The 27,163-nt window shown below is 32.6% G+C and overlaps 3 protein-coding genes, 1 long non-coding RNA gene and 1 pseudogene across 6 annotated transcripts; 1 reads left to right on the top strand and 4 right to left on the bottom strand.

Moving 5' to 3' along the window:
* Window positions 1-934: 934 nt before the first annotated feature.
* LOC114188036 (guanylate kinase 3, chloroplastic) lies at window positions 935-3,612 on the bottom strand. The gene is made up of 2 exons (XM_028076522.1): window positions 2,568-3,612; window positions 935-1,351 (listed from the first exon to the last, which is right to left on the bottom strand). Exon 1 carries the CDS (start codon window positions 3,470-3,472, stop codon window positions 2,582-2,584), a length of 891 nt encoding a protein of 296 aa, XP_027932323.1. The 5' UTR covers window positions 3,473-3,612; the 3' UTR covers window positions 935-1,351; window positions 2,568-2,581.
* A 535-nt stretch (window positions 3,613-4,147) lies between these two features.
* Window positions 4,148-10,524, bottom strand: LOC114188035 (mitogen-activated protein kinase 15-like). The gene is made up of 10 exons (XM_028076521.1): window positions 9,720-10,524; window positions 8,485-8,893; window positions 8,244-8,371; window positions 8,083-8,142; window positions 6,963-7,112; window positions 6,720-6,875; window positions 6,427-6,638; window positions 5,625-5,726; window positions 5,307-5,467; window positions 4,148-4,985 (listed from the first exon to the last, which is right to left on the bottom strand). The coding sequence occupies exons 1-10, from the start codon at window positions 9,741-9,743 to the stop codon at window positions 4,696-4,698; spliced, it is 1,692 nt and encodes a 563-aa protein (XP_027932322.1). The 5' UTR covers window positions 9,744-10,524; the 3' UTR covers window positions 4,148-4,695.
* A 2,460-nt stretch (window positions 10,525-12,984) lies between these two features.
* LOC114189154 lies at window positions 12,985-15,396 on the bottom strand (annotated as a pseudogene).
* Window positions 15,397-19,541: 4,145 nt separating this feature from the next.
* Window positions 19,542-25,614, bottom strand: LOC114189153 (serine carboxypeptidase-like 11). Of its 3 annotated transcripts, none has more exons than XM_028077858.1 (15): window positions 25,314-25,612; window positions 22,705-22,885; window positions 22,489-22,634; window positions 22,312-22,388; window positions 22,059-22,181; window positions 21,833-21,935; window positions 21,656-21,693; window positions 21,477-21,575; window positions 21,309-21,395; window positions 21,049-21,198; window positions 20,794-20,865; window positions 20,593-20,711; window positions 20,380-20,493; window positions 20,242-20,287; window positions 19,542-20,032 (listed from the first exon to the last, which is right to left on the bottom strand). In XM_028077858.1, exons 2-15 carry the CDS (start codon window positions 22,872-22,874, stop codon window positions 19,949-19,951), a joined length of 1,428 nt encoding a protein of 475 aa, XP_027933659.1. In that variant the 5' UTR covers window positions 22,875-22,885; window positions 25,314-25,612; the 3' UTR covers window positions 19,542-19,948. The 3 variants fall into 3 exon arrangements, with proteins under 3 accessions (XP_027933659.1, XP_027933660.1, XP_027933661.1); XM_028077859.1 differs by having other exon boundaries at window positions 25,412-25,612; XM_028077860.1 differs by lacking the exon at window positions 21,309-21,395 and having other exon boundaries at window positions 25,314-25,614.
* Window positions 23,990-24,606, top strand: LOC114189155. Its single transcript, XR_003605576.1, has 3 exons — window positions 23,990-24,173; window positions 24,256-24,337; window positions 24,425-24,606. It is a non-coding gene; the product is annotated as an uncharacterized LOC114189155 (long non-coding RNA).
* Window positions 25,615-27,163: the final 1,549 nt, after the last annotated feature.

Raw genomic sequence — 27,163 nt, 5'->3', positions numbered from 1 at the left:
ACTACTATTTTTAAGTTTTAATCATGTTATGTGTGTTATTTTTAATCATTATGCTTTGGTTCCCTTCAAAGGAGGTATTAGTTTTCTGCATGATTCTAATTTGTCTTGCCAAAAATCCTGACGAAAATTTGTTAAATTAGCTGAATGATAAAAAGATATTGAATTGGACCTTTTTAAGTGTTATTCTCACTTTTAATAAGAATCTTAATCTTGTATATGTAATATTCAATCTTATTTTATTATTTCCTTTGAATATATTTCTTGATTTTAATTTTAGTTTTTAAAAAGATTTTTTTATTAACTAACGTAGACAAAAACATTTTCAATCATCTTATTGTAACATAAAAGTTGTTGCTTATTTTTGTAATTTAATCTGAGTTTTTCTACATACTTTTTCATGTCGAATTGAACATTTGAACGTAAAAATTTTCAGACTAAACATTTGACATCATTTGATAGAAGTCCAATAGTAGATAATCAAATAAGTCTCACATGCTTCTATGAACTTTGGAATCCAAATTTTAACAAAATTCATCTTCTACTACTCCTAATATAATATTAAGACATCACTTCCACGGCAAAAACTACTTAATATAACGAAAAACCTGTGAGGAAAAAGTAATAAAAATGATAAGAGATTAAGCCTATAACCTTTTGACAAAATATGCCAAACTTTTTCCATCGCTAACACAAGTTAGTAAATTAAATATATATATATATATATATATATATATATATATATATATATATAAATAAACGGATTGGATCTTTATGCATATAATTTAAATTAATTTATGCATATAATAATTTATACAAACCCCATATTCTTTATTTCATTATACAAGTATAGGAATTCACTTATTCTCACCTGTTAAAAACGAAACCTAAAATATCACAGTTTAAACAAGAATAAAAGGGAGGAGGAGACAAAAAGGAGAGGAAGTGGAATATAGTATATGCATAAAAAAAAAAGAGGCTGTGATAAAGTTTGAGCCACGGGGTTTTTGAATCACTTCTTCATAAGAAGGTTTACATGTTGTGTCAAGGGTATCAGTGTAAGTGCAATTCACTGTTTCATCCACTAAATTCAATTTGCTTCCTACCTATCTATGTCACTGAATAAAATAAAATAAATAAATGATACTAGGCTTTATAATTAAAAGTTCTATTAACCAAGAACAACCACATTTTATACTTAATCTATGGCAGTATTGAGAGAATCACTACCAGCATTATCCACTTCTCTTCATGACACCAGTTGCAGGAAAGAAACATCAAGCTCATCACTGGCAATAACCGGAACTCAAAAATTAAAATTTTGCTATCCCCACCTTGTCATCCGTCATAAATCCTACAGGGAAAAAAAGGCAATACTAACAATACAGTCAATCTGGCTTGGAGCTTGCAAGTTAGAAAGCACACATACAGCATAATGTTAACTAAGTACAACTAAATTACGAAAAATAAAATAGTATAAATTAAATTAAGAAAAAAAGGTATTGGTGTATTAGCCACTTGTTGAGTTAGCCAAGAAACTAAAAGGAATGGTAATTCATGAAATATTGATGATTAAGAATTCAAGTTGTTTACAATACAAAGAGCCACAAAATACTGCCACACGGCATATGAGATGTAAGACAGTAGATATCAATCCAGAGATAATAAAAATATACTCAACTTCTGACTTGTAATCAAGATAGAGCACCATGGAAAAAAATGCATCTTTATAATACAAAGAATCTCAAACTCGAACTGGGACAATCTCAGCTTTGCATCCATAATTCCAACATTTCACAATGAAAATTGTGTTTTCGATTTTTCATGAAGTGACCACCATTCACAAGCTTATGTGCAACTAATAACATCCAATTTTAGTCAAGGTAGCAGGCACCCAATCTTAACCCAAGTCTGGCAAGTACCAACTATCTAAACTTAACCCTTGTCCAAGAGGCATAAGCAAATATATTAATGCATTACAATGAGTTGATATTACTCAAACACCTTTTTCTTTTCAAAATTTCAAAATACCTTTTGGCACATCTCGATTAAATATCTTAATGACCTGGTAATATGAATCAAGTTTATGTTAGTCCATGCAAAACACTGAATTTCGGTACTAATTGCATCTATTGCTACTAAATGGACAACCAGCTACTTTATATCTTCAAATTATGTTCCCTCTTAAGATGTTTTGCTTACCAGCGTCATTTCTGATACATCCTATTACTTAGTTTACTGTTTATGTTTTTCATATTCAAAATATATCCTTCCTCCGGCAGCTGTATATCATTGCTTAAAAATTGTCATACCTGCACAGCTATACCCTATTATTATTCAGTTCTGAGCACAAACTCCATAGTGGAATCAATATTGACATGTTAATGCATTTTAAATTTAAGTCCAAACCAGTTTCTGAAAGAATGAACACGAATGTATCAAATCAGTAAAAGAAAACGTTTCAGGGATATTCTTTCTTGTTCGTTTAACCTCAGCCCTCTCTATCTAAGTGCTAACAAATCAAATCCCATGATACACCACTGTGAAAAAAATAGTCTTCAATTGTGTACCGTGTGAGTGTCCTTTATATGAGAGGAGTCCGTTGCGAAACCCTAGCTTTCTCAGCATCAATGATAGACTCCATCAACTTCACCGCATTCTCCAGCTTCCCATTCGCATTCACCACAACATAATCAAAATTCTTCATATGCTTCATCTCCTCTCTCGCGGTGCCGATCCTCACCAGCAGCGATTCCGCCGTCTCCGTCTTCCGGTCCACGAGCCTCTCCACCAGAGCCATCTCGCTCTCGGCCGCCACGAACACAAACACCGCCGACTTCCCAAGCGCCTTCCTCAGCGTGGCAGCGCCCTGAATATCGACCCTAAGAACGGCGTCACAGCCCTTGGCGAGGCATTCGCGAATCTGCTGCTTGGGGACGCCCTTGTAGTCCCCATAGACGAGGGCGTACTCGAGCAGCTCCTCCCGCTCCACCATCCCGAGAAACTCCTCCTTCGACACGAAAAGGTAGTCCTTGCCGTCGACTTCAGTGGGGCGGCGCGGGCGCGTTGTGGCGGTGACGACAAAGTGGAGGCCACGGCGGGCCTCGCGGAGGCGCGCGATAAGGGTGTCTTTGCCGACGCCGCTGGGGCCGCTGATGACGATGATGAGAGGGTTGGGGTTGGCAGAGAGAGGGTCGGAGCTGAAGGGGGAGCCTAGGGAAGCTTCCAGAGCGCGGAGGAGATCAGCGCGTTCGGATTTTTCCAAGGTGGGGATGGGAACGGATAAGGGTCTGCGAGCGTCCCCCATTTTGGAAGAAGAGAAGGATTTGATGGCGTTGGAAGGGGGCTTTTGGGTGAGGGAGTTGGGAATGTGAGGTTTTGGTTTTGGTGAGATTATTGGAAGACGAGGAACAGTTGTGCACACGAGCCTGCGGAGCATGGAGCACTCGCTGTAAATACCACTGCTCATCCACATCACATATCAGATTGACGAGGTCGTTAATTTTCACAACTAAACAAACTACTTTCGTTCTACAGCTTAACGCTCTTTATACTCACTCTTCTCATATTTATACACAAAACTGGTATTTCGCTTTACTCACCCTTGATGTGATGAGTTATACAAAAAACACCTTTGAACTCGTCAAACTGTGAATGTTTGTTTGTTCGTCAAACTGTGAATGTTTGTTTGTTTTCTATTCGTAAAACGAGTAAAATAAAAACTTATTTTATTGTTTCTTAGTCTTGGTTTGGGACCAAAACTTGTTTTATTGTTTCTTAGTCTTGGTTTGGGACCTCTTGGCGAATAGTTTGGTCGAGAAAGATGTAATGAATGGGATGTAATGAATGGGACTGAGTTAGTGATTAACAAGTGTGACTTGTTAAATTTGAATGGCAGAGGAAACCCTCCATCCCCTAAGCAGGGCCTGGCCTGCAAAGAACCGGTTTCCTTATGTTTCCTTATCTCTTGGATAACTTAGTTGTTTTCTGTATATATGCATAAACTTATGCTTCCTTAACTCTTGGATAACTTGGTTGTTTTCTGTATATAGGCATAAAAGTGTGCGCTCATGTTTGTCCATATAATAAGATATGATTTCACTGGCCGAGGAAAAGACTTGCAGGGAAATATCAGACTGCACAGGTGGAATTCAGCAAGCATAGGGGTAAATTAAGGAGTTAAAACTTCATGGGAGGCCAACATTAGTTTCTTTTGTTAAACATCAAATCAAGTTCCTAGCAGCAAAGATGTGCCATAGAGAAAGAGACAAGAGAGTGTGACTTTGGCTATATGTCTTTGTTTCAAAAATAAAATACATTATCTTGGTAATGGTATCCAAGTTAAACTGGGGTATAATAACAACTACAGTTCAGCAATGAAGCAACCGGTCTGTCTTCAAGTTCATGGCTTTTCAGATCTTTCATGTACTCTGTTATTAACACATTAGAGTGCAATAAAATCATCAATTGGACCATGCGAACCCGCGAACCCTTTAAATTGACGATGCATTTGAGAGTGAATAAGAAATCATCCTCTAGGTACTTCAACATTGGGAATTGAGCCCCTTTAGCTCTCCCCTTTGTCTGGTGCTATGTGAAATTCCAGTTCTGACCATCAACATTAGGTGTACCACATGAACCTCAGGTATCAGAGCTTCATGGCACAATACAAGGCACTAGTTGGCCAAACATTCAATATCAATACCACTGACCACCAGGTCCACCTGGTGCAGCAGCCACTTTTCTTGCCATGTATTGAGGCTTTGGCTGCAGTCCATTTGAACCTTCGATCCCATCATCCTCTGCATCCCTCTCACTTTTATAGCCCGGGTTTCTCCTAGGATATGAACAGTTCGACGCTGCGAACTGAGCTGAAACAGATGGATTCCTGACTATCCTCCTCTGCTCAGTTTCAGCCGTTACTGCTACCCCACAGTTATTGTATCGCATCACTGAACCAACAACCTTTCCCGGCCTTGCTGCCACACCTACAGACAGTGAGCCACAAATGGGTACATTGGATGAGAATATCATAGTACTATAAATCCATAGGAAGTATCGGATGAAAATTACATTATAATTCCTTAAAACTATTTACAAAATAAATCATCAAAAAAAATTAAAGTAAATGTGTGCAAAGATGAAAATATAAGCTCTTATTGGTTAAAAGAAAGATGACTTAAAATGAAACAAGCATCATGAAGGCACAACACTCTTGTCCGTTAATACCATTCATGTGTGTGTCCAATAAATAGGAAGTAAGGGAAACCGAGAAGGGGTAAAATGCATGTAAAAGTCAATCATCACACCTTGAATATTTTGAGGTGCTGGTAAAGGAAGCCGGGACATAGGGATAACATTACTCCTATCTACTGGTTGTTTCTCAACTTCTTTGATGGAACATTTGGACAAATCATCTGCAACGTCCGACGTATTATGTATTTTGTTGTCTGAATACAACACACAAGGCCTGCATGACAGTAAAAAATCAGCAGTGTTGGCAATTCCAAACCAGATACAGGGGATGTATTCTATTTGGAGTTTCACAATATAAAAAAAAAAATAATAATAATGTGACCAAAGAGGAAAGCAACAATTTCCAAAACAGTTACAGAAAATTAGAATACCTGGGCAAAGATGCATGTTGCCTCTCAGGTGGAGCAACAGTTCCTCCCTTGCCGTAATGCTCCTCAAGATATGCAAATTGCTTCTTGAAGTGATCCACAGCACTACTCGAAATAGAATTGAAGGAAAGAAATCAGGGGGAGAAACCAAAAGCTAAATTTAGAGATATAAGAGTAATAAAACCAGCCAAATCCAAAATACATCAATCTAAATAAAATATGCAAGAAAATCACAAATTTACAATTCCCTAAATAAATAATCAATTCGAAGCCAAAATTACATCTCATCAGAACATTCCAAACAAATTATTTCAAAATAAGAAAATTAGCAGATACTGAACAGCAAGTATCGAAATATCATATAGTTACTTTCATATCTATGAAATTAAACATGAAACTTGAAAATGATGTTGATCCTTATATCATAGTTACTTTCATATCTATGAAATTAACTTCAAACTTGAAAATAACGTGGCTTAAACCTTATGCGAGAAAGATAATGGAGATTGTTTTCTTAATATATGGGTTGCCATGGCATTTTATTTTGTGCTTTCTTCGATAAATCGATTATTTTAGCCATAACTCAAATCTTCTTAAACACTACAGAAGTTACATTAAACTATACAAGATACTGCAAAATAATAGACTCCTCAATGAGTGAAAATGAAAATTGTAAAACCCACAAGAGCAAGATTTTATGAACTATTAAGCAACAATATCAGGTGGAAGCAACATCCAAATATGTTATGTTCATGAAGTGCTAATGATATGTAAAACAAAATTTGGGTAGAGATTTAGACAATACCTCGGATACATGAAGCCTGTTGGTTCTGCTCCCTCTAGAAATTCCTTCAACATCTTCGGATGGTACTCCAGAATCTCACGGTATATAAGCTCACGGACATCTTCCTTTGTTATCCGGCGTCTCTCAAACTCAAATTCCATCTTGGTAACAGGCTGAGCAGATGGTTCTCTCTCAACCTTGGCCAAGCCTTTAAAATATGGATCCGCTAGAGCCTAACATTATACACACAAAACCCTATTAACCAGATATAATACAGCAAGTGAACCGTAGATAGATGGACATCAAAATCTAACCTCTTCAGCAGTAGGCCGATCCTTAGGCTCAAATGCCAACATTCTCTCTAACAACCGAAGAGCTAGGGGGTCTGCATTTGGAAACTTTTGTGAGAAAGGAACTGGCTTCTTCTTACGCATGCTGCTCAAATATCTACGAGCTTTCTCATTTCGTACCTATTAATACAATACCAAGGTTGCATTAAGTGACTAAACAGAACAAACAGATAACAAAAATGCTAAAAGGAAAACTGAACAACAGACCCTAGCAATGGCTTCAGGAGATGGAGTTCCAAGAAGATCAGTCATAAGGTCTAGTTGATGAACAACATTTTTCCCAGGGAAAAGAGGTTTTCCAGTCAAAAGTTCTGAAAATATGCAGCCAATGCTCCATATGTCTATAGCCGGTGTATACTGAAAAACAAAAGTTCATGATAAAATTTATTTAATAACTCCAACATTAGATAATAAAACATTAAGACACATGGAAACATTATCCATTTTCATTTCACAAACATCATCAACTTAACACTTTAGAATATGAAACAAACAATGATACTGATTCCTATTTAAATCTTAGAACTATCCAGAATAGACATTATAATGTAATTAAAAGTAGCAATTCTGATGCGGAGGAATGGCATGGAATCTTTTATTATTTCCTACCTTTCTAGTTGTTTTCAAATTAATTATACTCAACACGAATTGGAATTTTGGAGCAGCACACATTCCTTAGTAGACTACGTGGATGTAAAAACCATAAAGGACGGATAAAACGGAAGAATACTTCAAGTTTCATCTGTTAAAAAAGGGTACAACTCAAACAAAGAGGAAAACTGTACCACACAGCTATAATACTTACAATGTTGTATGGAACTGAAGGTTCGAAGGTAAAAAGCGATCAAGAAAGCAATTATATTGTAGGGATAAGAATATTGAGGGCACATGAGATACAAGGGGGATAGGAATGAGAGCAATACAAAGAATTTTCAGGAAGCACAAATGAAAGATGGTAAAATCTCGCCTATTTAGGTATGTGTGGAGAAGACTGCAAAAGTTCTAGTAAGAAGAGTAGGCCAGATGTAAGGTACCCCCCCTTAATAGAAACCATTAAGAACCAAGAAGGATACAAAGATCAATGGCTTGTCTATATAGCTACGACCATGATAGAAGATTACGACACCATTAGCTGACCACTCAGGGGGAAAACGTTGTTGTGCATATATTATTTAGTGCAGTTAAAATTTAAAATTGCTATCTGACACATTCATCACGAAAAATAAAACTTTTTGATTAAGTAACTCAACAATCACTACTTAAAAATATTAAATATTTGATGAAATTGACTAGCGATGCTAACTAATAGTAGTAACATTTACTGCACCTTGGAAAAAAAGGATCCGCACAACTCAGGAGCCCTATACCACCTTGTTGCAACATAATCCTGTAAGCAAACAAACAGAATTGAGAAGCAATGAACTGAGAAGGACGGCTATGTTCAATTGAAGGTATTAGTATATTAGTCGCAGGGAAAAAGAACCATACTGTCCAGAAGATAGCAGTAGGGGTATCATTGAAAGCCACTCTCGCAAGTCCGAAGTCACAAATCTTCAGCTTGCAATCAGCATTTGCTAAAATGTTCTTTGGCTTTAGATCACGGTGAAATACATTTGCTACAAGTTCATAAAAAAGTTTAAATTATCCGAAATGATAGTAGCAACTAGGTTTATACAGCAAAAAATATATAGGCTATAGCAAACAATCTATCAAAGAGCCCCTAACTGACCAGTGTGTATATACTTCAAGCCTCGAAGAAGCTGATACAGGAAAAACTGGTAATGCTCTGGCGTCAGATCATCATTAGCTTTGATGACCTGATGCAGATCAGATTCCATGAGTTCAAAGACAACATATATATCTTTGAATTCCCTTCTAGAAGGAGGTAAGAGAATATGCTTGATCTCCACAATATCTGGATGGCGTAAAAGTCTAAGAAGCTTAATCTCACGAAGAATGCGAGTAGCATCAGAAACATGCTCAAATATGTCATTGATTTTCTTTATTGCAACCTTTTCTCCAGTGTGTGTATCATATGCAGAGCAGACAACACCATAGCTTCCTTTACCAATTACTTCCTCTATTCTGTATCTGCTCCCCTCACCATATTCTGTAAAGAAGTCCACATCCACGGACGACTGCATAAACACACAAACCAAGCTACTATACCATCAAACTCGAACTCAACATTTTTACATAATGAAGAGAGACAACACTATGTTCCACATTTTTACACCCAAAAGTTGCTAGACTAGTGTCTTAAATTTGCACACAGGACCATGAACGACAGAGGATAAAAGTAACTCCAAAGTTTTTAAAGACGGATATCAAGATAGTAAATTTAAAATTGCACAAAAACCACGGAGTGTACATTAGACTTTTAAATCCCAGATGCCGAAATTTCTTGGTACGACTAAATTTCATAGGGATAAAAGCTGAATTGTGAAGATAAAATACAAACCGTTATTACGTGTTAGTGATTTTATAATATTAAAATAAAATGAAACATAAAGGAGGAGAAGTGGGGGCTAAAATAATCCACTGCAATAGTTTGCAGATACCATAGAAACCAAAAAAGTAGACAACCAAATCTTAAACGAAGGAAAACTTTCTGCAGGAACTCTCACAAACAAACACTGCAGACTTGGGCATATGCCAGAGAAATATAACATTTGCCAGTCACGTTGTTTCTTCTTAACTAAAAACGGTTCTCACGTCCAAAAACCAAAAAGAGAGAAAAAAAAAGTAGTTCCAGGGAAGATTTAGAGCTCCACGCTAGATGGTATTAAAAAACATGTTTTTTAAATCATAGAGAATACAAATTCCACCCATGTCCTAGAGATGCAGAACTCAACACAAAAAGCATCCACTCCCCTTCAATACCTACCCAATTTCTCTTCGAACAATACAAATCAACAACAAACACAAATTAAGCTACAACACATATCAGTTAAGCAACTTTACCTTTTTTCTCTGATCAGGATGCATCTCTGCAACTAAGCATAAAAACCCTACAAATGATTTAAGCCAGTAGGTGCATCCAACAAACCCCTCTCACCTCAACTCAAATTCAGATCACGCAAACTCCCACTTCCACTTCAGAATCCCAGAAAATTAAAAGAGACAACCCCAGCGGCACCAGAACGCCCCAGATCAAAAGAGGGTGTTCAAAATGCAAACCAAGAAAGAACAAATCGAAAGGAATTAGTAAAAGTAAAATCTTTCAGTTCAAACTTGAATGGAACTCAACAAGAAAACCGACCCAGAAAATCTTAGCGGCGAATACAGCAACTGCAATTAAAAAACAAGAACACGTACTGGAACACAACTCTGTTAGAATTAAAAAAAAAAAAATAGGAACAAGAAACCCCCAAAGCTAAAAACAAATGGAGAAAGAGTCGAAATGTAGCTGAAAAGGCCAAGGACGCAGATCAAGCTGGAGTGTGAAAGCGTTAAGCTAAGAATCAGCGGAAAAAACTAATCTTGGGAGGATCTGCTACGGCGATAACCACTAACGCTGCTAAAGGAAATGAATAAATAGATGCGTAGAACAAAGGCTGGAACTTAGCAGAATAAGATTCTTGATATTGGGGTATTGGAAGAAAAGATTGTGATGGAAAATTGGAGTGAATAAAGGTACACAAACTTTTGGATCTCACACAAGCCGCGTACTACCAGTTCAAGTTGAAGAAGATTGTGGTGCAGAGCTTTGGAAAGTGCAAGAGAGAAAGAGGGATGAATAGAAGAAAAATAATACTATAATTTTAATTTAATACTATAAAATAATAATTTTGAAAACGAGTGTGATTGTAAAGGAAGAGTATTATTGCAAAAAAGTATGAGTGTGTCTTTGCCACTCAATTTCTCCCTTTTCCTAATTTATTTTTTCGTTTTTTTTTTTTTTGTTTCATCCTTTTTCTAAGATATTGGATAAGATATTATGTGGAAGGAGGTGTTTGAATCTTGTGGCATTCCTTACTCATGGTCAATAATTGTTGCTTAACTAGCTTCTGATTGATTCCCAGAGATAAAAAAATTACATGTCTCTTATGATTATTGTTAATCAAAGAGTGAAAAGAAAGTGAAGAAGGTAATCCAAACAAATTAGAGAAATACATGTTTCGATTTAATGTGTAATAAAAAAATAATTGCAATAAAATGTCAATTGCAAGATTTTCAATTTATTGGCTTGATTTAAGCATTTAATTGATTTTTTATTGTCAAATATGTGGGCCATTTTTTTCCTTGGCAGCAACAGCGTCCAACTTCCTGGAATTGGTTTTGGATGTCTCATCAAAGTCATTTTCGATTTCATTTTGCACGTTATGTTACGAACAACCAGTCACAAGTTAGATAACTTTTATAAAATTAGATATATTTGGTACCAGAGAAATAATAATTCACACAAAAATAAGAAAAAATGAAAACATAATTATTAATTTATTTACTCTTGAAAATTTTCTACTTGTTTCGAAAACATACACGTACATATATAGAATATGGAATTAGTGTGGTCACTGATATATTTCTTTTGTTCTGTTAATAACAACAACAAGAACATCATGGAATAATTTAATAGAGATATCATTCCATTGAATTCCTCATATTTCAAACGAAAGACAAATAATAGGGACAAGAACATTGACGAAGGTTTGTGTCCAAAAACTATTGAAGAAAGGGCACAAAATAAGGCAAGTATGGATATTGATGTGAAAAAATCAAAGTTAGAATTCAGTAATTCCAAATGGCATGTGCCTCACATGGCTTGAATACTTCTTAAATCGTGAATCGGTGGCTTTTAGGTATAAAATAATACATAGACTCGGTTCTGCCAAACTTTATCTTTTTAATTCAACTATGACAGTTTTCAAGCTGTTCCCATTAATTTTCATTTTTTATATAATAAATATATTGGCTCTATTTAAAAATGCACTGAATCAAATAATAAAATTGGAAATAATTAATTTACAAGCTTTATAAATGGATTGCTGAAAAATGCAATAATACTCATTTTTCATTTGTAAATTTCTAAATTTAATCAGAGAAGCAACAATTTGTCCTTAAATAAATAAATCAAGCGACATATCTTTATTGGGAGAAGTTTAAAATCCTTTCTTCAAGCAAAGGACACCTTGTTGCTTCTGATTTGGGGTAGAAAACAGATAAACACCGACCTATGTTATTTCGAGCAAAACAAAGCTTTCAATTCTCTTGGTACTAGAAAAATACGTATTAAAAAGAAGAAGTTTATCAACAAAATAATGTTCATTTTTTTTATATGAAACTGAATCATTGTTTGTTTTGCCCCAAAATAGTTCCCAGAGCACCAAAAATCATTGCAGAATCGTAATGGCCGTCAATTTCCTTTGTCAAATGGAGAAAAAAATGGAGAAAACAGAAGAAATATAAACTTCTGACAAGAAAAAATTTGAGGTGGGGACAAAGTATGGGTTGTTTCTTACACACTATGGTTGCAAGAGATGCTCCAAGAAACTATAGAAGGTCAACGAAATGGTGATTCCACCGTTTGTACTATAATCAGGTCCACCACAACTATTTTTCTATCACTGCTTTTCATGCAATCATAGTAGAAACCACATTTATTTTCAGATTAAATACATCGTAAGATTGAATTATTATCGTACTTAGTCTGATTATAGTATGAAAACGGCTCAGGGAAACTCTCCAAATCAACTTAACGATTGGTTTCTTAAATCCAACACAGGTATTTATGCTATGTTTGCTGTTTTGGAATGTCCAAACACGTTATTTTATTTGGTCAAAGTATTATTTTTAAAAATATTCTAAATAGGGTTTATATTATGCATACAATGGAACTTGATGATGAACCCCACAATTGAATTTGAAGTCCAAAAATGTATCTCAATTATTTTTCATTATTGATGATTACTCTCACGTGCTCCCAAATAGTGAAGATTCATGTCCCATGCATAATCAAAACTATTATTATTATTAGTTCCCAACTAACTGGGTAATGCTTTTGAGTTGGACGTTGAAACATAAAAATCAAAACACGATGCTTGTTATCATTCTTCTTTTTTGCTTTTGTTTTTGCCGAAGCTAGACATCAAGATAATAATAATTATTATAACAATAATAGTATAATAGTGTGCAGGTTTTGTATGAATCCTTATACGTAGATTTCACTAAGATATTTTTGCGAATTCAGAAATCATATAGAATGTCCCTATCTTAAAGAGTACGAAAATGATATTCCAATATAATTTTTGAACTAATTTTTCTATGAATGTGAGGTGATGATGTTGTGCACCTTTTGATAGGTGTTACATTCTTTATTTCTGAATACTAAAATCTTTACCATTATTAATGTAATATGAAAGCACTCCCACCAGAGGTGGGAGGTGTTGTTTATTTTATTTATTTGAATTTTTGAGCCCACTGTAACTTTAATTTAATTTAATTTTCATGAATGTGGGGTGATGATGTTGTACATCTTTTGGTAGGTGTTCCATTTTTTATTTTAAAATCTGAATATTAAAATCTTTGCCGACACTTCCCATATAATTTGATAGAACGCTCCAGCTCTGGAAGGGGTTGTTTGTTTTTATTTATTTGGAAATGCCTCCAAGCAAATTCTACTCATATTGACGTGATACTCAAAACTGCTTGGGATATCTCTCTTGTGAGGTATATCGAACGTACAACGACGCCATTTTCCTATGCTTCCCTGCACCATGCAACCAAGATTTATGTTATATATGAATTTGTATATGCATTTGAATGTGGGAAATTTACTGTCATTTGTATCAACTACACCTGACGGATATGTAATGCAGTGCGAACATTATCATCATTGGCCCAGAAACCGCAGAGGAAGTATACATAACTCTGTATGGTAGTTCACAAAAGGTGTGTTAAACAACCAATGCATGTTATAGCAAATATATCACTTTACAAATATGCAAAGAAAAAAAAATTTGTGATTGAATGAGGCATGAAGATTACTCGACAGTTTAAGGATGGCAATTTGAGACGAGTGTTTAGGAAATTCGTGGTGGGATATTTCTTAATTAGTGATCTCCTCCAAGATGTTTCACTATCAAGCCACTCACATGATGGGTCCAAAATACAGGATCTCTTAATTCCTGATAAAGCCTATAACAATGAAACAATTATTGACATTGTGATTTTTTGTTATTAGAGATTCTACAAATGAAAATCTTGCAAGTAAAGATCAAATAAGCGTACCTCGTTGAATGACTCGATATCTCTAGAGCATAATACATTTTTGACGTGTACTTTTATGTACTCTCCTCTACAATTTTTTTGTAATGACTTTTCATTGTAACAAGAGAGTTTAGTTAGCATTTGATTTTCTTCAACAGAGTTTTTGATGAGAATGAAATTACCTCATATAATTCATCGAAAATAAGTCCCATTCCATCGATCATTAAAGTCGCTTCCAGTAGTAGCAGCATTCCCTAACAGGTATCCCTAAAGAAAACAAAAAACATTTTAGGATAAGTACATTGCGTTTGTTTATCTTCTTATTTTGTTCAAATTTCGCCATACAGAAATATATTTTTAATTATTTTGACAAGGTTACCCTCACACCTCTTTAATTGTTTGAAAAATATTTTAATATGTACCCTGTAAAAACAGTTACGAACATTTTATTTTTGTATCAATACACATCTTTGACAATTGAGACATGCTACACAAGGTATTGTAGTCAACTACTCCAATCTCACTTTAAATTGGTCAAATTTGTGTTTAATATTAACTAACTACTTGGAATATATGATCAAGCAGTGAGCAGTTTTAGTATTTGCAGGAGATCTCACATCCGAATTTCCATGGTTTTTTAATGCAATCAATCATTGTACAAAACAAATTAATGTATGTGAGAAATTCACTCCTAAACTTCTGATTCTCCTCACAGAAACATTGTAGTAATAATTGTGGAAAAATGTATACCCAACGTCAAAGAGATACTTTAAGATGCTAACCTGGAGATTTATCCATGGTTGTACCCCTTTTTCATTTGCTGAAAACAAGAGAATTTGGCAATCACTAAACTTTCAACCAATCTATGTTAACCCAATGACGCTACGATATACAAATTAATCAGCTTCTACCTATGGTTTGTGGATCCAATTTGTAGCGCATAGAGCTTTTTCTTACCTTGTGAAATTTCTTGAACAATGACTGGAATAGGAATGCCAGAGTACGAATCGCCACCGATGTAAACTTCGTTTGACAAAAAAGTTGGATGATCAATCAGCCACTGCAAACAGTTAATAATCACTGTAACAACTAATCTTTTGTCTACAAACAGAGCAGATAAAGGTGATGATTGTGAAATAGAGAAACGAAAGAACAGGATGAAGACCTTTCTTAGAAATTGTCTGACTGAGTTTAACGTACCCGGTTTCAAGGACAAAAGGAAGGGGTCCATCGAATCCAGGAAGGAACTTTGGAGCCACACCGTGCTAATTGAAGGAAGAACAGTGATAACAGAAGAAGGGGAAGTACAAGGCCATAACAAATGAAACCACAAGTACTGTAACTACCACTGAAGTTAGCCATTTTTAATGGTTTTTCCCTTTTGTTTACGGCATTTCCATGGTTTTTAAACGGAGTTTGTGAGTCCTGTATGACAAGACACCATTGTTTTTAATTATTAATAATCAGTATTTCTCTGTAACACGGAATCACAGTCATATATTATTTTTCATAGCGTTGGAAAGGTTGATATGATTGATCTCAACACTTTGAACCGCAAACAAGCGACAGGCTCTGGTTATGTGTCGTGTCCATGGCTGGCTGTAACATTTTATTTGATTGTAGTTGGAAATTTATGAAACCCATCATAATTCCAATTATTCTCATTTTAGTGAAATACAACAGGCTAGAAGAATACGATATACTAGATATACATTTTTCTGTAAAATAAAAATTTACAATTCTAAATACTACATATTTTAGTTTAATATAATAAAGACAATATTATTTTAATATAATAATTTAATTACATATGGGTTTATCCTTAATTATTAATATAATTAAATATCTATCACATATATTTAATAAATAAAAAATTAAATTAATATATAACTACTTTTTTTCTACTAAACACACATAATCTTTATTAAAAACTATATCTATCACATTTTTTTTGCTAATTTTTTTAGCTTATCTTATTTTTTAAGACTTCCTCTAGGATTTTTGTAAGAAAATGCCCTTAAATAGATAGAAAGAATTAAAAATGAAATTCCTAAATTGATTTGGAAAAATTACAAATTATTGATGAATTCAGAATTATTAGTTAACTTAATTAATTTTCTGATAATGATATCGGTAAGGAACTTTGTTTTCCATAATAATTTAATCTGATTTGAAAAAATTATGATCACCTATCACGAATAATTGTGTTATTAAGAACAGATGCAACTATCATGTCAATTTTAGATTAAAACAAATATTTTCTTGAATTTAGTTTTTAATGGGAAGCTCATCAGCTCCTTCCTACAGCAATTTCAGTAAAAGTATTTTATTCTTATTATTAGCTTGTATCCCTAAAATACTAATAATTAATTCGATCAAAATTTTAAAATAGTTTATTTTATTTTAAACACTAGCAGAGTCCAATAACAAAGAATTAACACAATGGAATATTTAAAAAAAAAATGGTGTGCTTATTTAAAAATCTACTTGAAACAGATCTGAGTTAAATAATGTAAAAGAGTGTGTTTTGATAATAAATAAGTGTATTAAGTAGCGTAAAAAAATGTGTTTACAATAATCAAGTGTATAAAATGATTTATATCTCATAATAAAATATAATTACATTTAAGTTTTAATTTCCTTAATGGTATATGTTATCTTGTTTATATGTTTTTTAAGTTTTTGAGTATGCTAAAAGTATAAGTGGACTTAATGTGAGTTAGAAGAGCAAAACAAAACAGATTTTTAGTTATAAAACAAAATGTGTAGGGAGGTGAGCTTAGAATCAGAAAAAGCATGTGAACAAAAAACTACGTCTAAAATCAATAACCAAAATATGTGTTGATTCTGTATGTCTAAAATCATTACATGTATGTTGAAAATTGTTATGAAGTTTGATTCTGTTTTATTTATAATATATTTACGCTAATCTAAAGAAATTTATTATTATGAATTTTAATTATTATTTATAAATATAAGAGAAAGTTAAATTATAAAATATTTAATTATTTTTCTGAAAAAATATTTTACAACTTTTTTCTAACAAACTAAATATGAAAAACAAAGAAAAAAATAATATTATTCATTCTTGTAACTTTTTAAAGATATATTAAGCCAATAAACAACTTCATCCTATCTTCTCTCACTTTTATCTTTTTCTCTAGCTTTATCTTTACTTCCACCCTATCTTCTCCTTCCACCATTATCTCTGTCTCATTTTCGTCTTTCATTTCCACTCTCAAAATCATTTACAAGTGTTAATTAGAATAAATTGAAATATCACAATAATATAGTATAAGGAAAAAGACGAAAATCAACGATGAAAAATTTGAAATATAAAATTTAAATTTCATAATCTTTGTGTATTTTGGATTGTATAATCCGTAATGAAAAACTACATTACGGATTAGATAATCTGAAATATATATTTACGTTACGAATTACATCATTCAAAAGTATAATTTTACATTACAAATTTTATAATTTACAATGTACATTTATATTATAGATTATTTGATTCAAAATATGAATTTAGGTTACTAATTTATAATTCATAATATAATTTTGTATTATAAATTGTGTAATTTAAAATAATTAGGGACCGTGGAATCCGTAAATAGTTAAAACTTTAAAAAATATGGAGGTGCAGAAAGAAAACGTGGGATGCCGAAAAGTTTCTCATGTTTCGATTATCATACCTTTTGTTCAATTGACATGGAAATTTTGTTTTATTCTTATTTTATTGAATATTAGGTATATAAATATTTATATTTGTATCGCCTTTTTATTGTTTTAAATATTAATTTAATAATTACAAGTTTAATATTATATATAAAAAAGAAATATATAAATATTAAAACAAAAGATAAAAAGGTTACTCAATTCAATTCTTGAAAATTTTCACGTAAAATATTAAAAAATTGATAAAAATAATAAGAAATAAAGATAATTATATGTATGTCCTATATTTGATTTAATAAATTTAAAATTAATACATCATTTGGACAAATTAAAAATAAATAAAAAATATGTGTATAATTAAGATCATGATAATAATAAAAGTAACTTTCAAATCTAAGTTGTTAACAACTTTCAAATCTAAGCTTTTGATATCACTTAGCTTTTGATATCACTTGTTAACATCTTTTTATCTCTTTGTGATTTCTTTTGTCTCTCCTTACTTTCTTTTTAAGAGTCTTGTACCAATTTTTTCATCATCTTCTAGTTAGTATGTTTTTTTCTTTTTATTCGTGTTGATATTGTTTTTATTTTGTTTTAGATTTGTATTATAATTATAAATACGTTCCTACATTTTTTATTTTTCAATACTTTTCGATTTACGAGTTTTGAGAGTTTTTTTATATATATCTTGATGAGGAACTGAAATTTTCCTACAAAATTATCAATTAGATTAAGGTTTAGTCTTTGTCGAAAATAGATGAATTGGAGTATAATTTAGAGTTGAGTTTGGTGGAGAAAGATAATTTAAGTTTAGAAAAAAAAAACTTACTTTAAGCATTTACAATCAAAAGATTTGAGCATTGATGAAATTATTGAACAATTAAGAAGTATTCTTTCATTCTTTGAAAAGTAGAAGAAAATGGATTTGAAAACGCATTAATTTTTGTTAAAGAAACTGCTATTGAAATAAATATAAAACCTAAACTTATTGAAAAATGTATTAGACTCAAAAAAGAAACAACTGAATGAGAATAATGAAATGGTAAAATCTCTTCAATTATTATTTATAATTGATTACTTTTTGTAAAGTATAGATAAAATAATTAACATATTTTAACGTAGATTTGACAATTTAAAATATATGAAGATATTTTTGATTTTTGATTTAGTGTTAAAAAACTTAAAGTCACTACATTATACCTTTTTGAAAGAAAAATGGTTAAACTTTGAAAAATCTTAAAACATGATAATTTGTTTGATATTGATGGATTTAATTTATTTTAAGAATTAAATTTCTTAAGAGAAATTATAGGTTCAGAAAATAATAAACCATTTGATATTCTTAATTATATAAAAAGAATAGATTTTTTTTTGAAATGGATATATAACTTATAGAATAATGTTAACAATTCAAGTGTCCATTGCTTTAATCAAGATGAATTTCTTAGAGCTAAAGATAATAAAAAACTTATTTGAGATCAACAATGTCTATAGAAAGATTACATATATTAACCTTATTATCTATTGAAAAAAATATTAAATAAAATTAATTATAACAATTTAATAAATAATTTTTCATAAAAGAAAAACTCAAAAAAAAGTATTAAAATAAAGACGTCATTTTTAAATTTGTTTTAGATCTCCTAAACTTTTGAGCTACTCTTGCAATGACTTTGAATTCAACTGATGAAACCAAACTTAATCTTAAATCTTTGAGGAAAAACTATCATGCATGTAATTCTTAATTTGTCATGTTAATCATTAGAACTAAAAGGCATATTTGAATTAAAAGTAGCAAGGGAGAGAAAAGTCGTTTGGCCTTCCAAAAGAACATGTACTTTCTTTAAAGTTGTTCGGCCTTCCAAAAGAACATGATAGAAAAAATATAATGTGTTCTATCAGAGGATAAGAGAGATCGTGGATTCAACTTCTCCATTAACAAAAAATTAATATCTAACAATTGTCGATAAAATAAAAAATAGGGTCCAAACCTATTCATCAATAGATGAGATTGTTCTTTTGTATTTCTATTTTGTCTATTGTGGATTAAAATTACTACATATTAAGGTTCTTGTAATCTTTCACATACATAACAATAAAAATACTTTAATACAATGTTTAATACAATGTGATCACTTTTAACTTGGCACATCCTTGATATCTTTAATATCCGATTATTCAAATACCAATTGTAGGATTTGCAAGGTGTCTTTAGAAAGATAATAACTATCTTTATTTGGTTGACAAAGATAAATCTACCTCGAGGATTGCCTCTCATAGTAGATGACCTAGTTTGGTTGTTCCTACAAAGGCCTCTTAGATAACCATCTACTGAACATAGCAAAGCATTCTTTAGGATTGGACTCTGGAGCTATGTGGCTTCCACCCTGAAAGTATATCAGAACAAACAATGAAATAAGGAACTACCAAATATTGCCTTATACTTCATTCTCACTGCATCAACTCCACCATTCAAATTTATTTTTGTAAACAAGATCCATTAAATTTATCCCTTCTTCACCTATCTAAAATACCCTAATCAAATGGAGTCTTCGTGTGACCCACAAGAACCGTAAGAAGAACAGAAAAAACTTGCCTTCACAGTTGCAAATGTCATACGATTGGAGTAAGTTCTTGTGTATCTGCTTGCAGGAAAACAAATATATATTAATACACAATATTCAATTACTTTTTTTTTTTGTAGATAAAGTAATCCTAACTAAAGTAAGAATACCCTGCAACTTGGCCATCTGTATACCATTGCCTCCAATCATCTACGATGGAGTAGTTCAAAGATCTTATCCATGCCTGAGTTGCCAAGAAAGCTATTTTCATGTCATGGTCGCCACTGTTATCAATACAACAGAGAAGTTATTTACCTTGTGATATTTAAATTCCTTCATCTGTATTACCTTATTCCTTTTGAGCATAGAGAAAGGATATTGACCTGTATATCAGTGAACGATAACCTTTTCTACTAAGGTTTACATGATACCCATAGCTTTCTGGAATATCCATATCGTGAGGTATATCCAAGGTACACCGACGCCATTTTCCTATACTTCCCTGCAACATGCAACCAAAATGCAATTTTATAGCCAACTAACTGTATGTGTGGAAAGAATATTGTTACAAGTATCAACTGCACCTTGCGGATATGCAGTGCACTGCGAACATTGTCATCATTGGCCCAAAAACCGCAGAGGAAGTATACATAAGTCTGATGGTGGAAAGGAGATAAACATCAAGTTAAATCCAATGAAGAATTTGGCTTTAAATGCAATTAAGAAATAACTTGATAGTAGTTTATGGATGCAAGGTATATAGCAAGATTGTAACTGGATAATATAAGAAAAGAAGCATTAAGCGAAACGTGTCTAATGCAATAAAACATGAAGTTTACTCCACAGCTTAAGGGTGGCAAATTGAGATGAGTATCTGAGAGCTTGTTGGCGGGATATTTCTTAATTAGTGATATCCTCTGAGATGTGTCCGTATCAAGCCATTCGCACTTTGGCTCCAAAATATACGTGTCTGAAATTCCTGATATAGCCTGTGTCGCAATGGAAAAATCGTTGTGTCATGCATATTTCACCACTAGAAACTCTACTGGTGAAATTTGATATGGAAAGATGGGACAGAAGAAAAAAAAACGATGCGTACCGCGTCAAATGACGCCATATCTCTGGAACATAATGCATTTCTGGTGTCTACATTTATGTACTCTCCTTTACAATGTTTTTGCAGTGACTTTTCATTATAACGAGAGATTCGTTAGCATTTGAGTTTACAATTTTTAAGATAGGTATTGATGAATTGCAATGAAATTACCTCGTATAGTTCATCAGATATAAGTGCCATTCCGTGAGAAAAGGGAATTTGATAGTTCTCTTCTCTTCGAGTTGTTAGTGCATTCCCTAGCAGGTAACCCTGAAGAAAAGGACGATTCGTTATCAATCTGCAGAGATGGTGTATATTTCAAGGACGGGATTCTCTTACAAGATTCTAACCTGGAGATTTATCCATGGTTGAACGCCTTTCTGATTTCCTGAAAACATGGAATTTGACAGTAGTTAAAATTTTCAACAACCCAATGAGGCTATTAAACAGCAGAGAAGGTTTAGCTTCAATATAAATTTGTGGTCACAGTTTTTCTATACACATTGAAACACACATGAGTTTCTCACCTCGGAAAATTTCTTGAACCACTGCCGGAACAGGAATTCCAGAATATGAATCGCCACCAATGTAAACTTCATTTGTCAAAAAATTTGGATGATCAACCAACCACTACAAAAAATTAAACATGATCATACAAACTCTGTTAACTAAATACTTGTCTATAAACAACAAAAACCAAAGAAAAAGGTGATAATTGTGAAATAAAACCAAAAACAAAAAAATGGTGAGCACCTTCCTAAGAAATTGATGGACTTGGAGAACTAGTGTGGAATCACTTCGTTGAGTAGCCGACTTTGTGGTGGCATAAGTGAAGCCTGTAGAAACAGGCAAGTCTACGAATATAATGCTACTAACCTGTCAAAAATAGCAAAGATCAGCACTAAATAAGCATAAGATAACAGCAAAAGGATGTGATGAAAATAAATAAAATGAAGCTAAAAGATGAGTTTTTTGAACCAACAAAAAGATCAAGAACAGTGGAAACCTTTGTCCATGAGTGTGGCCTCAAGAACAAATTTGGGAGGCTTCCATTATACTCTTCATGTTTAAAACCAAGTGGACCTGCAACATTGAAATAGAATAGTAATCTAATTGCCTAATACATAATAACCATTGCGAAAAAGCAAAATAGAAATTGAAAAAACAATGATGATACCATCACCTATTTCAGAGACAAGACCAGAGAGGGCTGAACAACCAGGGCCACCAGTGAGCCAAAGCATGAGAGGATCGTCCTTTGGATTGTTCTCTGACTCAATGAAGTAGTAGAATGCCTGCACATCCTCTGATTCACCCACTCCCACATATCTATCCAACAAATATAATGTTAACTTTCATTGCAGTAACATTTTTTTTTTTCTAACTGAGTTTAACGTACCCGGTTTCAAGAACAAAAGGAAGAGGTCCCTCGAATCCAGGAAGGAACTTAACTGTGGAGCCACACCATGAAAGTTGAAAGAAGAATTGTGATAAGAGAAGAAGGGGAAGTGGAATCCTGTAATGAGCCAAAACATAACCAGTGCTGCAACTTGAACTAAGCTTTGTCATTTTCAGTGACCCTGTATAACACGCGGGCCTTAATTAAATGATTAAAATAAACACAACTTTTAATTGATTGATTAAGTATGCAAAGATCCACTCAGTACTGTTTGAGAATTTATTTTTTTTCTCAATCTCAAACTTTATTCTTTTGTGTTTTGAAATTGTTGAGATATTAGACTACCTATACAGTACAGTCATGCAAACATCTAAATGAAAGAATCAGAAAAAAATATTTTGAATATTAAAAAAAAAGGTGTCAAATTCTATATGCATAATACGTAACTACTTACAAACTCATATCCAAAAAACAAAAATGTTACAGAATTTTTTTTATCATTGTTATTGTTTTTTTTAAAGGGAATGATGCGTATATGAAAGGATCGTGATACATGCGGTTAGCCTAAAATAGAAGAAGCCTAACGGGTGTATATAAGAAAACGGGGGTGCATGTAGACAAAAGCAGCTGTCGAAAGAAGTATGAAGAAAAGCAGGCCCACACACTTAACATGTTATTTTCATGGGGCCTTCTCCTGCACCTCCAACAGTTCTTTTGTACGCCCAAAATTGACCGTTATATCCTTATTTTACATACGGGTGAGAGTGGGTGAAAATGGGTAGGGACGCAGTAAATTTCATTTACTGCGTCGCCAACCCTGCACCCAAAAACTGATTGCATGTTTCATATTCTCCCGTTTCTCCTCCATCCCAACTTAAGTTTTTTTTTGTGTTTGTTTGTGATGTGAAACGAAATTTGTTTTCCGTTTCATAAACTATATCGCGAAATGTTTTATGAAACGGATTCTCGTATATGTTTCAAACTTTTACGAAACGGATTACAAAAACTGCTTCGCCAAAAAAGTCAAAATGTATGAAAAATGGAATACAGATTCCGTTTCATAACATTGTGAAACGGATTCTGTATTCCGTTTCATAAAAAAATTGCAATTCTTTTTATGAAACAGAATACAGATTCCATTTCATAACATTGTGAAACGGATATGAAACGGAATCTGTATTCCGTTTCATAAAAAATATTACAATTTTTTTATGAAACGGAATGAAACGGATTCTGTTTGTGAATATTGCTTCCAGGGTCTTCCTAAGTACGTTTTGGTGGTGCCATTACTTCCGGCCAAGTCACTTGCCGCTGTTATGGTACAATTGTGTATGGAGGTTCCAGTATTCTGGTTCACGTCAGTTCTACCCTGTGCTGTAATGGCATTGAATTGGTTCTGCATTGGGAGTCTAGGGTACACATAGAAAATACCAATGACGTCAAAATATACAATTCGGTCATTTCCAATGGTTGGTCACGAAACAAACCACTACTTTTGTTTACTATTGCGTCAAAACCCAAAAGTCAGTGATGAATTATCCTTTTATACAGGTGATGACTGCGTGTCCATTGGAGCCGGTTGCCATGATGTTGATATAAAGAACATAACATGTGGACCTGGTCATGGTATAAGGTAATTAACTTATTTATTTTGAAGAAAATGTTCCAATATATTATTATATACATTATTAACCAATCTTATGTTATAATTTTAATTCAGCATTGGTAGTCTGGGAAATCACAACTCCAGAGCCTGTGTCTCAAACATTACGGTGAGGGACTCGGTTATAAAAGTGTCAGATAACGGGGTTAGGATCAAGACGTGGCAGGGTGGATCAGGAACAGTATCAGGAGTGACATTTAGTAATATTCATATGGAAAGTGTTAGGAACCCAATCTTATGAATTTAATATAAATGCACTAATGCCACTCATTCATATATAGTTACGTATTCATTTTATACCACAGTCATAAGCGCCATTTTATTTTTAACTTTTATAATAACTAATTTCAGAGTCATGTTTAGCATAACCTTTTTAGAATTTTTTATAGAATCATTAACGTGAATGTAAATTAAAATCAATTATTATACTTATAAAACCATTTAAATAAATCCCTACAGTTTTCCCAAATTTTCAATTGGATCCCCGTACAAATTATAAAATATGAAAACAGAACCTAAAACATTTTTAATAGCAATATAGAATGGCAATTAATGCGGAAACTTTATAAACATATATTAGGCAGCCATCAATTAGTACCAATCTAGTTAGGAATTTTTACAAGTAAAGCCATAGACACCACATGTAGTGCGATAATAATTAAACCACATGCAGCTGTCGAAAGAAGTATGAAGAAAAGCAGGACCACACACTTAACATGTTATTTCCATTTTTTAAAATGTCCTGTACTTAAACCTTCCAATTAAATTTACCATACTCATACTCTGACATAGATATGGGCACTGCAAAAGAAATGGGTCCACACATGAATTGAATTGCATGCAGAAGAAGTATGAGATAAAATCGAGATAAATCGTAAAATAGTAAAAATCTACTGAAATTTTGGTTATAAAAATCTAACCTATCCTTGATAATAAAACTGTGTACCTGAGTGGCGGATCTGGATAGAGATCCGTGAGTGGAGCAGAGTGTGTTTGGATGGAAGAAAGTGAAAGTGAAAGTTTATTGCATTGTGATAACCTCACCTGTGGGACTTAAATCAGGATCACACAGTTTCACACATCAGGGGCCTTTTGGTTGTTCTTCTTTTCCTTCGTGTCTTCTTCTCTTCTCTTCAGGTTGTTCTCACTTATGAATCTCTCTCGTGTTTTTTTTCTTCTGCTCTTTTTTCTCTTATTGCTGCCCCTCTCTTTTGAAGAGGCTGCGTATTATAAGAATAAAGACCACTCCCACGTTGTGTCCGAGACCAATTTTACAAGCGGTGCATTCTCATTTATTGTAAAAGATTTTCGCATCAAATTAAGTAATGTAATAGAGTATGCTTTTATAATATATAAGTATATGAAATCATTTATACTCATAATTAAATTTAGATTTATATTTAAATTTTAATTTACTTAATAGGAAATGCTATGTAACATATATGTCAAAAATGGACTTTGTGTAGGTTTGAAGGGTAATCCATATTTGTAAAACAAAAATGTGCATGGAACTGAACTTAGAAAAAGAGGGTGTGCAACCTATATCTAAAACTTCTCTTTCCCTTCCTCATTACTCAAAATCAAATTAATTTTAAATAAATAAATAAAAAACAAAATATGAAAGCAATTTTTTATTATACTTTTTAATTATAAGATAATTTTATTTATCTAAATGTAACAACAATCATACAAAAAATATCACATGTTTCTTTATTTAGTAAATTTTTTATTATAAAATGTTTAACAATTTCTTCATTTTTAATCTTATTGGATCATCCTTACTCTTCCGCTTCAATCTACAATACAAAATACAAAGTATTCTCCATCCCTTGTAAGCTTTGTCTTCCACTCAAATTAAAGAAAAGTATAAGTTCATCAATATGAACTTTGCATTAGGTAATCTTGTTTGTTTACGTAGGTGCATACTCAAATTAAAGAAGGATTCTGGATTTGAACTATTTTTTTCTTTTTAGATTTTAATTAGGAGTAAGTTATTGAGGTGATGTAAAAACTTTTGGTATTTTGCTTCATCTTCCTCTTTAATTAATTTTTATCATACAAGAAAATGTAATATAAAGGAAGTTAACTTTATGTCAATTTAAAATTAAATTATGAATCAATGAGTGTTTTGGGTGACAGAAATGAGTTTGCTTAGTACTTACAATGGTTTAATAAGTAGTTGTTGAACAATTGGAATGTAAGAACTGCATTAATTGTTCATACGGGCACTTGAAATGAAATTTGGAAAATTTTGTTGAATGGTCGTAGTGTATTTTGTTTAATGGTTTGATTGTGAACAGTACTTTTTTTTTGTATTTAGAGAGTTTATACGAAGAGTTAGAGTTTACACTGTTCAATAATTTTTGTATGAATATTTTGGATGACAAATAATAACATAAGCTCATTTAAAGAGAAAGACAACTTTTAAGATTTCAATCATGCAGTAAAAAAGTATATGATATTCATGTTTATAATTAGAGAGGAGAAATAAAATCACCTTTATAAATATTGTCATAACATGTTTTTATTTAGACGAAAAATTTCTGTATTGAATATGTGTATGAGTATATATGAGGAATATTCAACTTTTTTAATTGGATATGTCAATGTACATATTTACTCGTCTCTGTCTTCATACTGGCCATAATACTTATCCCACCATATCTCTATCCCATTTAAATTATTAAAATTCTAATAGGATATTAAGTAATTATATATATACACACACACACACATATATATATATATATATATATATATATATATATATATATATGCAACATACTTTTTATTTTT

Source organism: Vigna unguiculata, chromosome 6 (assembly GCF_004118075.2).
Source record: "Vigna unguiculata cultivar IT97K-499-35 chromosome 6, ASM411807v1, whole genome shotgun sequence".
In the NCBI taxonomy this organism is placed as follows: domain Eukaryota; kingdom Viridiplantae; phylum Streptophyta; class Magnoliopsida; order Fabales; family Fabaceae; genus Vigna; species Vigna unguiculata.
The sequence above is the reverse complement of the archived record's forward strand: the minus strand, read 5'-3'. Positions and strand labels throughout refer to the sequence as shown.

Excerpts from the sequence above, each read along its gene's own strand:
- LOC114188036 (XM_028076522.1), bottom strand. The coding sequence starts at position 3,472 with ATGTGGATGAGCAGTGGTATTTACAGCGAGTGCTCCATGCTCCGCAGG.
- LOC114188035 (XM_028076521.1), bottom strand. The coding sequence starts at position 9,743 with ATGCATCCTGATCAGAGAAAAAAG. Across the intron at positions 7,113-8,082 it reads GCGGATCCTTTTTTTCCAAG|TATACACCGGCTATAGACAT; the intron begins GTGCAGTAAATG and ends TTTGTTTTTCAG. Across the intron at positions 5,727-6,426 it reads ACAGGCTTCATGTATCCGAG|TGCTGTGGATCACTTCAAGA; the intron begins GTATTGTCTAAA and ends TATTTCGAGTAG.
- LOC114189153 (XM_028077858.1), bottom strand. The coding sequence starts at position 22,874 with ATGACAAAGCTTAGTTCAAGTTGCAGCACTGGTTATGTTTTGGCTCAT. Across the intron at positions 22,182-22,311 it reads GGCCACACTCATGGACAAAG|GTTAGTAGCATTATATTCGT; the intron begins GTTTCCACTGTT and ends TATTTTTGACAG. Across the intron at positions 20,288-20,379 it reads ACAGATGGCCAAGTTGCAGG|ATACACAAGAACTTACTCCA; the intron begins GTATTCTTACTT and ends TCCTGCAAGCAG.